The sequence below is a fragment of the Theropithecus gelada genome, chromosome 11 (genome assembly GCF_003255815.1).
Source record: "Theropithecus gelada isolate Dixy chromosome 11, Tgel_1.0, whole genome shotgun sequence".
NCBI lineage: Eukaryota > Metazoa > Chordata > Mammalia > Primates > Cercopithecidae > Theropithecus > Theropithecus gelada.
The window spans coordinates 30,654,697-30,667,897 of NC_037679.1; the positions used below are offsets into that span (position 1 = coordinate 30,654,697).

General features: G+C 35.3%; 1 protein-coding gene across 1 annotated transcript in view; it reads right to left on the reverse strand.

The window, feature by feature from the left end:
* ZFC3H1 (zinc finger C3H1-type containing) overlaps positions 1–13,201 on the reverse strand; it is a 56,127-nt gene that overhangs the window by 6,682 nt on the left and 36,244 nt on the right. Inside the window, exons 20-27 of the mRNA XM_025401735.1 lie at positions 12,739–12,858; positions 11,570–11,753; positions 10,069–10,255; positions 7,901–8,089; positions 7,090–7,327; positions 3,939–4,044; positions 3,654–3,852; positions 3,031–3,125 (exon numbers count right to left, since the gene is read on the reverse strand). Coding sequence (XP_025257520.1) covers positions 3,031–3,125; positions 3,654–3,852; positions 3,939–4,044; positions 7,090–7,327; positions 7,901–8,089; positions 10,069–10,255; positions 11,570–11,753; positions 12,739–12,858 — 1,318 coding nt within the window. The remainder of the gene's footprint in view (positions 1–3,030; positions 3,126–3,653; positions 3,853–3,938; positions 4,045–7,089; positions 7,328–7,900; positions 8,090–10,068; positions 10,256–11,569; positions 11,754–12,738; positions 12,859–13,201) is intronic.

The window sequence follows — 13,201 nt, forward strand, 5'->3', positions numbered from 1 at the left end:
TTCTTAAAAAAAAAAAAGATTACTTATGTCTGAAAGTAATCTCTCTCACATACAGCCATACACACATACAACCCATTTAAGTTTAATTTTAGACATGATATCAAAGTGTATTCTATAACACATTAGCCTATAAGGTACCTGTCAAAAGAGATCTATGATCAAATAAGTTTGGGAAATATTACAAATTATAGCCCCTTCTTGAAAAACCACAATACTTATTAGGATTGTAAGTCAATCCCAGTAACTCTAAAAAGTCAATCAGTAAAGAATTCTACTGGACTAAGTCCACTTTCCCTCCAATGTATTTTAATCTGTGTGTAAGATACCACCATCCTTAAGAACAACGTTTTTAAAGGAAATACATTGATCACAAAAATGACAATCTAGTATAACTATTTGTCTTAAATTTTTAAATAATTGCAAGGGGACAAGTCTTAATCAATTAGACAGGCTGCATCAGGGGCAAACATAAGAAAGAGAAGAAACAGAACATCTAGAAGTCAGGTTATAATCCTGACTTTGCCAAGACAAGCTACATTACCATGAGTTAATCCCTTAACATCCTCACTGAAAACTGAGATGGTCAGAAGAGATAACTTCAAATCTAATCTACTTAAGACTATAATCCCTAGTTTAACTTTGGTAAAGTAAATGATATCCCCAAATTAATTTTTGTAGCTATCTACTTAATCTTCAAATTGACTTGAAACACATGAAAATTACCTATCTAGTTCCTTCTGCCTGCCATCTTTATACTAAATGTCACATAGAGAGTTGATTCAACTCCAGGTAAAAATTACAATGCTAAGTATTTTGCTTAACAATTTCTACTCATGAAATTTTAAAAGTGTTTTGAACCAATTAAGAGCAGATTTCTCCTATTAATAAACATTGACAATTTATAAATTTTAAAAACTTGTATCAATATACAGTAAGTATGGCAAGGCCAAAAATTATCTCATCTATCGTCATTCTCCTAATAGCTGATGAAAAAGACTTTCTAAATTAACAGAAATGCACAATCTTTGTGTAAACAAGGGTTTCATTATTGTCTAAATAAGCTATAAACAGAATACCTTTTTCTCTTAATTCTCAGTGAATTATGACTATTTCCACAAAATAATAAAGATGACTTAGTAATGAGAATATATTTGGAGACAACTCATTTTCAAATTTTTATTGATGCTTATTTATTCTGCCTTATTAAGCTGGCATCAAGAAGATGTGAAAATCTTTGATTAGTTACCAAGGCAGAAATTGGTAGCATTTTCTTTTAAACTAAACCCATTATCTCCGTGCCCAAGGGAAGACCAGAACCAGCAATCTCTAAAGAGCTTGGTTCAGCCTTGAATTAGTCCTTTGCCTGAGCTTGAGATGTTAAAGCAAACTAATTTAAACGAGGAAGAAATTGAGTATGGAGAAGCTGAAAAATCTCTAAACTCCTTATAGAAGTTTAATTATTTTCTATTAATTTGCATTTAGAATTATTTCCTTTGTAATTATTTGTAAATATTAACATAGATGTAACAGAGCAGAAAGAAGGGTCCTTTGGGAAGGGCACTAAAATTGCTATGGCAATAAATTGCTACCATAAGAGGACACATATAAAGACTCAAGTCTGGAAGGGAATAGTGTTCCCAAATCTCAAATAAAACTGCCATGTTCACAAAAAGTTCTAGGGTGGGCCGGGCACAGTGGCTCACAACTGTAATTCTAGCACTTTGGGAGGCTAAGGCAGGCGGATTGCCTGAGCTCAGGAGTTCAAGACCATCCTGGGTAACACAGTGAAACCTGTCTCTACTAAAATACAAAAAATTAGTCAGGTGTGGGGGGTGTGCGCCTGTAATCCCAGCTACTCTGGAGGCTGAGACAGGAGAATTGCTTGAACCTGGGAGACGGAGGGTTGCAATGAGGTGAGATCGCACCACAGCACTCCAGCCTGGGAGACAGAGTGAGATTCCATTTCTTAAAGTAAAATTTAAAAACAACAACAACAACAACAACAAAAACAAGGTCTAGGTTGGATAGATCACTTACTTAAAAAAATTTGGGCTTTAAGATTCTACTTTCATTCATCTGTATTTTCTACAATAAATTTTTTTGAGAGATATTCAGCTTAGGTCTTTCTTCTCTCAGTTCTTCCTAATACAAAATAGAGTATGTCGTGATAAAATATTTTCCTTTTGATGCTGCTTTAACTTAGGATCAGCAAACCATGCCTATTTTTGTAAACAGCTGTACTGGAACACAGTCATAACCATTCATTTACATTTCATCTGTGGCTGGTTTCTCAATAAAGCAATATAGTAGAGTAGTGGTAATAGACTTCATGGCTACATGGCCTGCTAACCTAAAATATTTACTTTCTGGCTCTTAAGAAAAAAAAGTTTGCTAACCCCATAAAGAGATGGGGAGGACAAAGGAAAGATAATTTTAAGAGGCTCCCCCCTAAAAAATCATTATTCAAAACCTGCCACGACCTCTTATTGTTGGAATAGGAACTCTCAGGAAAGACAGTAAGTACAGCTCTATATGAGCTATTAAGAAATTAATGGTTGAGAAAAGGATCCTCTGAAACTTCTTACTCCATGACATATCAAGGGCTAGAGTAGTTCTCTTCAGAATTAAAAAAAGAAAAAGGCATATTATTTATATTCACTTTGATAACCAATCAAATAAATGAAAATATATTTTGTAAAAAATCACTGAGATTGCCTTGGGATAACTAAGTGCTATAATATTCAGTACTAAAATTAACAACAATAACAATAAAGTAAAAGAATGAGTTACTATGGTTATAATATATGCCTTACTTTGTATAGTGTGTTTAATCCAAAGAATGTTAAAGAATTTTCCATCTTGCCTCCATTTTTATTGTTCTATTTATTCTGTTTCGAGTATTCTGTTAAGTGGGTATTCAAGTACTAAAAAGTCAGACTAAAATGTAATCATATAAGAAAAAAACTGTAATCTTTCTACTGAACTGTGCTATCTCTCATTCCTCTACAAACTAAGAATTCTACAACTTACCGAAACAGATCCAAGTTATTATACTTCTCAAACCCCGGTTTAAAGAAGGATGCAATAAATTTCCGCAAAAATGGAAGAAGATTATCGCCTCGATTCTATTTTAAAAAGAGGGAGGGGGATATATATCAGGCTTACAATGTTTAATTAAAATGTCACAAGGGAGAAAAAAAGCCTTAAAAAAGTACTCATTAGATTAAGTTTCTTGGGTGGGTAAGGGGCGGAGGGGATGAGTTTGAGACATACTCAGAAAACTGTTATTATATTTTACTCTCTGAATTAAGTTCCACTAACGATTAAACAGCTTAACCTCTAACACTACCATAGGCTCACATTTCATCCATCAATTACGTACTAGCCATCTAGCACTGTGGTAGGCGTTGGGCTGCAAATATGAGTAAACATGTTCCTTGCCTTCAAGAAGTTTAGTATAGCATATATTAAAGTAGCTAGGAATAAAATTACAAAGCACTGTAATAAGTGTTAAGGTAGAACTATGGCAGAGAGAGAAGGAACACCTAACACAGCTTGCAAAGGGTAAAAGGACCAGGAAACACTTCCTGGTGCTGACAGGGAAATTTGAAATATAAAAGCATCATATTTAAGAATTATACATTATTTTTTACCTGTAAGATGAAGAATTTGCACATATGATAAAAAACCTCTGCATTCTGAGGATTTTTTTCAAATGCAGTAAGCCACAATGCTCTGGCTTTGTCATGCTGATTTGTTTTCAAATATAATGCAACGAGGGCTTCCAGCAACTGGCAGTTAATGGGACATGATTCCAGTAAAGATTTACAAAGCTCCATTGCAGCCTCATACCTTAACAAAAACAAAAACAAAAAGGTTAAAGACATGAAAAGATCACTTTTTAATACAAGGTGAGCTGCTTGGCAATTAAGTTGTACCTCTCCAGGAGTTGGTGCAGAGCAATCATGTTTGTGTAAAGTGGAAGGCAGGCCTCTATTCTTTCCTCAACAGTAAGGCTCTCATCTGTGCAAGCTTTCACCGCATCTACCCAAAAACATCACAACATGAATCATGTCAATCATAAAAATGAAATATTTGACTGTGTTACTTCAACTCCTAGAGACCAATGGGAAAAGATGACCCCTCCCTTTGATTACCCATCCATCATCTTATTCACCTTTACTGAGCTTCTGGCTTTTACTCAAAGGAAGTTATTCAAGCAATCTCCAAAATCCTAAAATTCAATTCCTTCAACTTTTCCTCAACTTTCCTGGTAAGAATAAAGTCATCCCATATGAGCTTTTGCATCTATCAGTGTTTTCATTTAAACAAGTATCTCTGTTATCCTAAATTCTTTAAAACCCATCTCAAAAAAAAAATTATAGAATTATCTTTTCATCTTTCCCTGACAACTGCAAAGGAAGTCTTGCCCTGCTGCCCCACAGCCATTTGAATGTCTCTCCAAACTAGATCCTTTCCTTACTCCATCAAAACACACTTTTCCCCTTGTAAAGGGTTCTTTCTTGATCTTGTTGCTACTTACTAAATGGTACAATGTTTTACTTTGCACAGCTGTGACCATTTCCTCCCTACCCAATGGTACCACAACTTCCCAGATCCGTGGAGTTTAAAAGTGAATGCAATCATTTTGAAACTACACTCTTGAGGTTCACTTATAAGGACTCCTATCTAACCAAACATAAAAGCTCACCTCTACCTTCATTTTATTTAACATTTGACAGTGTTCTTCCTCTTCTTCTTAATTTCTTCTTGCTTCTGCTTCCAAGAGATTGTTTACATTTCCTCTTATTCCCATTTTAATGACTCCACTGTCCCTTTTACTCCTTACTGTTATGCTCTTAAATCTCATTTCCTCAGAGAAAATATCCCATAGCCTCAACTACTGCATAATTTACTTCAAAAGCACATTATAAAAACTGTAAAGCATTCTATAACACAGTAACTTCTATGTGAATAACACTCAAATCCACTTATGTATTGATAATTGTCCAAGTAAGGTCCACTTCCTTTTTTTTTGAAACAGAGTCTTGCTCTGTTGCCCAGGTTGGAGTGCAGTGGCACGATCTCAGCTCACTGCAACCTCTGCCTCCTGGGTTCAGGCAATTATCCTGCCTCAGCCTCCCGAGTAGTTGGGATTACAGGCACACACACCACCATGCCCGACTAATTTTTGTATTTTTAGTAGAGATGGGGTTTCACCATGTTGGCCAGGCTGGTCTCAAACTCCTGACCTCAGGTGATCCACTTGCGTCAGCAGATTATCAAGTGCTGGGATTACAGATGTGAGGCACCACGCATGGCCAAGGTCCACTTCCTTATTTCCTACCGCCAACAATCATTTCCACTTGAATAACCAATTACAATCACAAATATTACTCCTACCATCAAAATCAGTCTTCCCAACTTACCAGTTTTCTATTAATGACACTTTCCTTTTCCCAGTCTCAAAACTCTGAAATCTTTGATTACTCCTTCTCCTCTTTCCCGACATTTAATCTGCAACCCGCCCCTGCCTCCCCCTGCCTCCTCCCCCCCACGTATTTCTATGTGATAACTTAAAACGTCTCTAATACCCTCCTTCCCAGGATACTTTTCTTGCACTTCAGTTACTGCCATCAGCTTCTGGTTGGTTTTCCTATCATTGGTGTAATTTCTCTTCCAGCACATTCTCTTTCTTAAAGAACCTCTACTGCCATCAAGTCTACCACATTTTCAAGGTTCTTGAAAATCAAGTATCATTCTACTTATCAGGCTTAATCACTACGATTGTCCAGCACAGAATTCTCAGTTTGGTAAGACCTATCCCTTTTCCCAATCACACTTCAAATCCACTGCATAAATTCCCATCTACCTGTTGCTTTTTGTTTAACTCCCCTAACAGTAATGTCCTTTCTTTGCTTTCCTTCCTTCACTGGGTATTTAACAAGCATTTAATAAGCACTTAATATTTTGCCACACATCCTTACAGGACCTTAGGAGTAAAACGATAAATAAGACAAGGGTCTACTCCCATCTCTGAGGAGACCCACTTTGTCATATTGATAGCCATGCTTCAACATCTAGCTCCAGGTCCCCATTCTTCTATGAAGACTTCCTTTATCATGCCAATCTATAACAATCTCTTCCCTTTGGGTTCATGGCCAGTATCAAATAATTCTATAAATCACAGATCCTAGTTCTTGTTTTTTTTGAGACTGAGTCTCACTCTGTTGTCCAGGATGGAGTACAATGGCGTGATCTCAGCTCACTGCAACCTTCGCCTCCTGGTTCAAGCAATTCTTGTGCTTCAGCCTCCTGAGTAGCTGGGAATACAGGCGTGCATCACCACGCCCGGCTAAATTTTGTATTTTTAGTAGAGATGGGGATTCACCACGTTGGCCAGGCTGGTCTCGAACTCCTGACCTCACGTGATCTGCCCATGCCTCCTTGGCTGGGATTACAGGCATGAGCCACTGTGCCCGGCCCTAGTCTCTTTTATGTAGCATACAGTTTAGACTATATACTAACACACAGTTATATGGCCTTATATGTTTAATAATTATGACAAATGTATAGATTTTATCTTCTGACTAGGCTATATACTTCTTTTAGGAACAGGCTTTACATCTTGTAATGTGTTCCACAACAGGCCTATCATTTAATATAGAGAAGCAACCAACTTCACTGACTGATGGAGAAAATATTAATTGGCTGACAAGATACAAATCTTTAAACTTCCACCTTAATGGACTGCTAAAAAAAAAAAAAAAAGGTACCTAGTTCTCTGATTTAATCAGTTCATCAAACTTACATAATTTATTTTCTCTACACATTTAACAGATACCCTTTGCCACAATCAGAAAGATAATGTAATATCATGCAGTTACTGGTTTTCAAAGATGCCAGTGACCATCTTCTCTGATTCAATACTTAATTTGCCTTATAAATTGTGAAACTAAAACTTGCAATATAGAGATATAAATTTGTTCCACTTAATTATGGAGAATCACAATAATGGGTAGTTAATGTTCTAAACACTGATGTTATAACATAACAGTTGATATTACAATTTATAAACTTTATACTTACCTTCAAAAACTGCTAACAACATGTCAGGATTAGTCTTTACATCTTGAACTGCTTGCCATGGCATTACAAATGATTCTGTGTTAACAATTCTTGAAGGATTATCATTAGATGGATCATAAAATTTTGAAGGGAGAATGTTGAATTCAATAAGATGTATGTAGGCCAACCATGCCAAACATCGATCACTTGTTTTAAGGTATTCAGCAACTATTCCATCATTAGCAGATTTCAATGCATTCTAGGAAAAATTTTAAATTTTTTGATAAAAAAATTATTTAGAGATGTCAATACCAGATAAACATAATTTTTACCATGCTAAAGTTTATGAAATAATAAAAAGGTCACATTTGTTGGTACATCTTAAGTGTCCTGATACTTAAAATCTAGTAAGACAAAGACAAAACAGTAAAAAGAAAAAAATTTTTTAAAACCACACTCATATAGATTATTTTCATCAGACTGATTTTTTTCCCTTATGGCTTGAATCTTGAAGTTTATCTGTGGATTCTTAACATAAAATACTTTCATTGAAACCTTATAAAAACTCTACTTATTATAAAACTCTACTATTAGTATCTTATAAAAACTCGACTTATTAGTATCTTATAAAAAAAGATACTACACCCATCAGGCAAATGAGGAAATAAAGTCATAGACTTACCCAATGTCACACGACTTAGCAGTAAGTGGAAGAACAAGGATTCAAATCCAAATCTTGTGCTTTCAACCATTAAATAATGCTATGGATAACAGTGTAGACCTTTTAAACTTTTTCTACAAAATGCAATTAAATCCTGTAACAAGTGCTTACCTGTAAAATTGCCAGTGCACTTTGGCATCTTCCAGTAAATATGTGCAGTTGAACTCTAAACAAAAGAGCCTCCAAAAGCTGAAAGGACAAAATACTGGATGTTTCCCGCTTGGCTGCTCCCATCAGAAACTCCAACATTCTCTCACATACGTAATCCTTCTCTTCAAAGGTGCTTTCTAGGTGTAAAAACTGCCCAAAGGGCCTTTGTATTATTAATCTTGCCTTACGGGAATAAACCAAAACTACAGACTTTTCACATTTCATTAAAAAACCATCTCATAGTAAATCTTCAACTTCTGCAAAAAGGATAATTGTAAAAATGTATAAATCCATCTTCTAGTACTACAACCTAGATTCCTCTTCTATCACATATCGAAAAGTGGAATCAGATGAAAACTAAAACAATACAGATATACTCTTATAGTCATCACTGAAGCAATTTCATTTCTCTTTTCCCTGATTTAAAAGGTAAATCGCAGCAAGATCAGGATGAATATCCAAAGTTCACATTTATTATCACATACAATTTGTGTTGCTTAGGTGTGTGACTATATAAAAGTTTTGAGAATAGACTTATATTAGAAATGTGCTGGGCACAGTGGCTCACACCTATAACCCCAGCACTTACGGCGGCCCAGGTGGGTGGATCACGTGAGTTTGAGACCAGCCTGGCCAATATAGTGAAACCCCACCTGTACTAAAAATATAAAACTTAGCCAGGCTTGGTGGTGCATGCCTGTAGTCCCAGTTACTTTGGAGGCTGAGGCAGGAGGACCACTTCAACCTGGGAGGCAGAGGTTGCAGTGAGCCAACATCGCACCATTGCACTCCAGCCTGGGTGGCACAGCGAGACTCCGTTTCAAAAAAGATTTTTTAAAAAAGAAAGGAAATGCATGACAAAACACATTAAAGACCAAACAACTTCAAAGAAAAATATTACAACTTTTGAATATTCCACACCTTATAAAATCTTGTAGTGATCAACAACATTCACTTTGGTACAATGCTCTAGGTTTCAAAAAAGAAAAAAAATAAAATCAAGCATCCTTTACTATCCAAATCTGTTCAGTACCTACGTTCAAAGAGTAAGAAATAGAGGAGGAAGTTTATTAAGGAGTATCATGTTATCTAAATCTATCAGGTTCACAACTTCAGTTGGTAAGTAAATGACAGATCTGACAGCAACAGATTTATTTAAAAATTTATCTGAAACTAATGGCTCCCAAGTTCAGGTGATAAAAGTTCAGGTGAATATTTATTTTATTTCTCAAGTGGATCAATTATAATTTTAAGTCTGGGTAAAAAACATCCCATTCTTGGCTGGGCATGGTGGCTCACATCTTTAGTCCCAGCACTTCGGGAGGCCCAGGCAGGAGGATTGCATGAGCCCAAGAGTTCAAGACCAGTCTGGGCAACAGAGCAAGAACCCATCTCTACAAAAAAATCTAAAAACTATCCAGGCATGGTAGCACGCATGTGTGGCCCCAGCTACTCAGGAGGCTGAGGTAGGAGAATCGCTTGGGTCCAGAAGGTAGAGGCTGCAGTAAGTCATGACTGCACTACTGCACTCAGCCTGGGTGACATAGTAAGACCCTGTCTCAAAAATTGACAGCCAAAAAAACCATCTCATTCTCTTGGAGAAAGAAGAGGAGGCCACTTTTTCTCAATCAAATGTTTTTAGCTTGGCAACTTTAGATATTAGTGTGAATTACAGACTGGGATTATTTCTATAAGCATGGAAACAAATAATAAAAAGACAAAAATGTTTCCTGGCAGTCATTATAATTTTATAGAGGCAATTTAAGATAAATTTAAAAGAAATAATTTTTTCAGGTGTTTTGCAAAAGCTACACTTAACTTTGCCCAAACTAAAACTGTGTAAATATAGGCAAGTGTGAAATTTTTAATAATTTTACATTTTTTCTTTACTAATAAAGTTAACAACAACAAAAAATCACTGCTTCACTAAATATTTTCTTCTGCTTAGTCTAAATTCTGATCCAGAAGTGGCTTTGTGGTTACTAGAAACTGAAAGTAAGGTTATTATATCCATATTCAGATAAGGCATATGCTCTATTACATATCAATATTTAAGATGATCCAAAAGATTACACACACACGCGCGCGCACACACACACACGCACATGTACGTTATCTTTTCTACTCACAGTCCAAAAGCTCTGATAATCTGGAGCATATTCAACAGCTGTTTCACACATTTCCTGCACCTCGTCCTTGGTTCCTCTTTTTGAGAACAATCTGAGGTAATGGCACCAAATTTCTGGATTGTCTTTGTTATTTTCCAATGCTCGCGCCAGAACGTTTAAAGCAGAATCCAAGGATTCTGAGCACTCCCTGTATATATAAAAGAAAAGGCGGGACTGCTTTTTAGAACCTGCTTGAAAATTTAAACAGGGCTAATACAATGAATCAATTTTAAAATTCCATTTTTATTAGAATTTACCAAGAAGCCAGGATCACTTATGAAAAGGGGTACTAGGATTAAGATTTTAAATCACGTGCCTGAAAGTTTGATTTTCCACAGACTCAACAATGTTTTAAGTGAACGTTCAGTAAGCATTTACCACAGACAAAAGCACAGTGTTATAAAACCACTAAGATTATCAACTTCAAATGTGCTTTATGTCTATATTCAGCAACACCTTTTATGATTTACACTGTTCAAGAATGGGAAAAGTTAAACGACTCTCTCTCAAGGCCAGCTACTGCAAGTACAAAATATCAAAGCTTTCAGTATAATAGTTCTTTTCAACGGTCAAGGGCTTGCTATCTCTTGGAGAAGATAATTCTTTCTCATGATCCTATTCATAAAATAATGTACAGTTCTTTTGGCCTTCACTCAGTAAATGAGTCAGAAAAGAAAACACTGTATTTATCCCATTAACATGGAAATGACACACAGGAAAGTTAAATAAGCAACACATCCAGGCATGTGTGGGTGTATTAGCACTCTGCAGCACTGCCTTATTTAAAAGCTTTTAAGATAGTCAAATATTTCAAAGAAATGTGTAAAAAAAAAAAAAAACCAAAAACCCTTGAATTATTGTAACTATAAAGTTATAATTATGAAAAGACTATTCTTGGCTTATTTATACTACCAAGAAGTTAGAAGATGCCATTTGCAATACAAACTATTGGTTGTATAAGTTATTACTATTTACCTTATTTAAACACATATAATTTAATATGACAGAGACAAAAAGAAAATTCACCATAATTTGGAGGTTCTCAGATAAGCTTTAAATATCCATTACAAATTAACAAAATTTAACCCGTTCCACCATTATTTTATCATAATTTTATTAAAAAACTATGACTACTATGATTTTTTAAAAAAATAATAATCAATCATTCCACCAATCAGAATTTACTGTTTTAACTAATCCTACTTTGAAATAAGAGCCTACTGGAGTAAAAAACTTTAGTATAATTTATTACCCATACACTGAGCCATGCACACAAACTCAAGATCTAATCTTAAACTTGTCTAATAGCTTTTAAACAATAAAATGCTTTTGGCTTTGTCAAAAAACAAAGACTCCATTGATACTAGGAAAGAAACCTGACTGATTACCATAGGTAAAAAAACCCTCAAACATAAAAATATAAATGTGCAACTGTTTACACAAAGATTTGAAGCTGACCTACCCCTCATTTTGATTCAAGTACTTGTACGCAAGCTTGAGCCAAAGTTGTACATGAGAAGGATTTTCAAGCACACTTGCTTCTAAATTAGCGATGTCATCAGTCTCATTTGTAAAGTATCTGACATCATCTGGAGTGACAACTGTATCCAGAGCTGGAACATTTATTTGGTTCTCTGGCTGGAAAGCTATTTAAAAAAAAAAGTATTATTAGCTTCATATTTTCTTTAGTCCACAGATGCAAGAAAAAGAAAACAATTGTTCTCATCTTTAAAATAACTTAAAAACCTAAAGATTCTAATGATATGTATTAGCTCATAGCTTTAAGGTAGAGCTATGACATAATTTATCGCCCAAACCAGGACCCTTCTGAGTGGAAAGAGGAGCTATTAAAAATTACACCAGAACAAAAGGAGTAATTAGGACTCTACTATTTTAAGGCTAAGTGACATTACCTTTTCAGTCGACTTATCAGTAACCATGATTCAACTGCTTTTTCATTATCATCAAATGAATTCACATTTGTTAAATTGCAAATTATAATTAAGTAATTAAAAGTCATACTTTATAAAGATTACTTTACTATTATCTAAACTAGAAAAAAAGTGTTACATTAGTGTAAATAAGTATATAATAGTATTCATCTCTTGGATACTTGCTAATTCACAAATAATGCAAACTTGAAATTAGAAAGTAAAATGTGCCAAACATACAGGTACTCATTCATACATTATTCTGTTCATTAGTTCATCCATCATTTGTTCATTCTTATTTTTTGAGCCTTCTGCATGTCAGAAAACATATTCAAAGATGAAGTAAAATAGAACACCTGCCCTTAAGGAGGACACAGTCTGGGCAGTGGTTCTCAAATGGAAGCTACCTTCCCAGACAACTAATGTATGTTTGGAAATATCTGAAGCAGTCATAATTATTTACTAAGCAGTACTGCTTGCATTTACTGGAGAGAAGCCATGAACACAAATATCCTACAATTTCAGAGGCAATCCTGCACAGTGAATTAACTGTATTGCCTAAAAACCCAATGGCATCGTTTTTACAAAAAAAATTTTTTTAACTAGGCAGGCTGATACACCAAAGGATTAGCAAAGTGTTAAATAAAGATGGAACACCACAATTTAATAATTCTGGATCTTAAATTACATAACTTCTTACCATACTTAATTGGTCCTGTAGACTGTTCCTCATCACTACTGAAGCTATTATCTGAAATAGGTTTTCTCCAAAACTTTGGCTTCCACTTTCTTTTATCTTTGTAGGTTGTAAATGGAGGAGCTAAAGTAGATAGGAGAAGATTGTTAATTGATATAACTAGTTTTTTTTTTTTAACATTTTGAAGGATATTCAATATTTGAAAAGAACTACATTTACTCCATCTTAAAAATGATATGTGTTTTGTTTTTTTTTGTTTTTTTGTTTTTGACACAGAAGTCTCGCTCTGTCACCCAGGCTGGAGTGCAGTGGCGCAATCTCTGCTCACTGCAACCTCCGCCTCTTGGGTTCAAGTGATTCTCTTGCCTCAGCCTCCCAAGTAGTTGAGGCTGCAGGCACACGCTACCATCACCTGGTTACTTCTTATATTTTTAGTAGAGACGGGGTTTCGCCATGATGGCCAGGC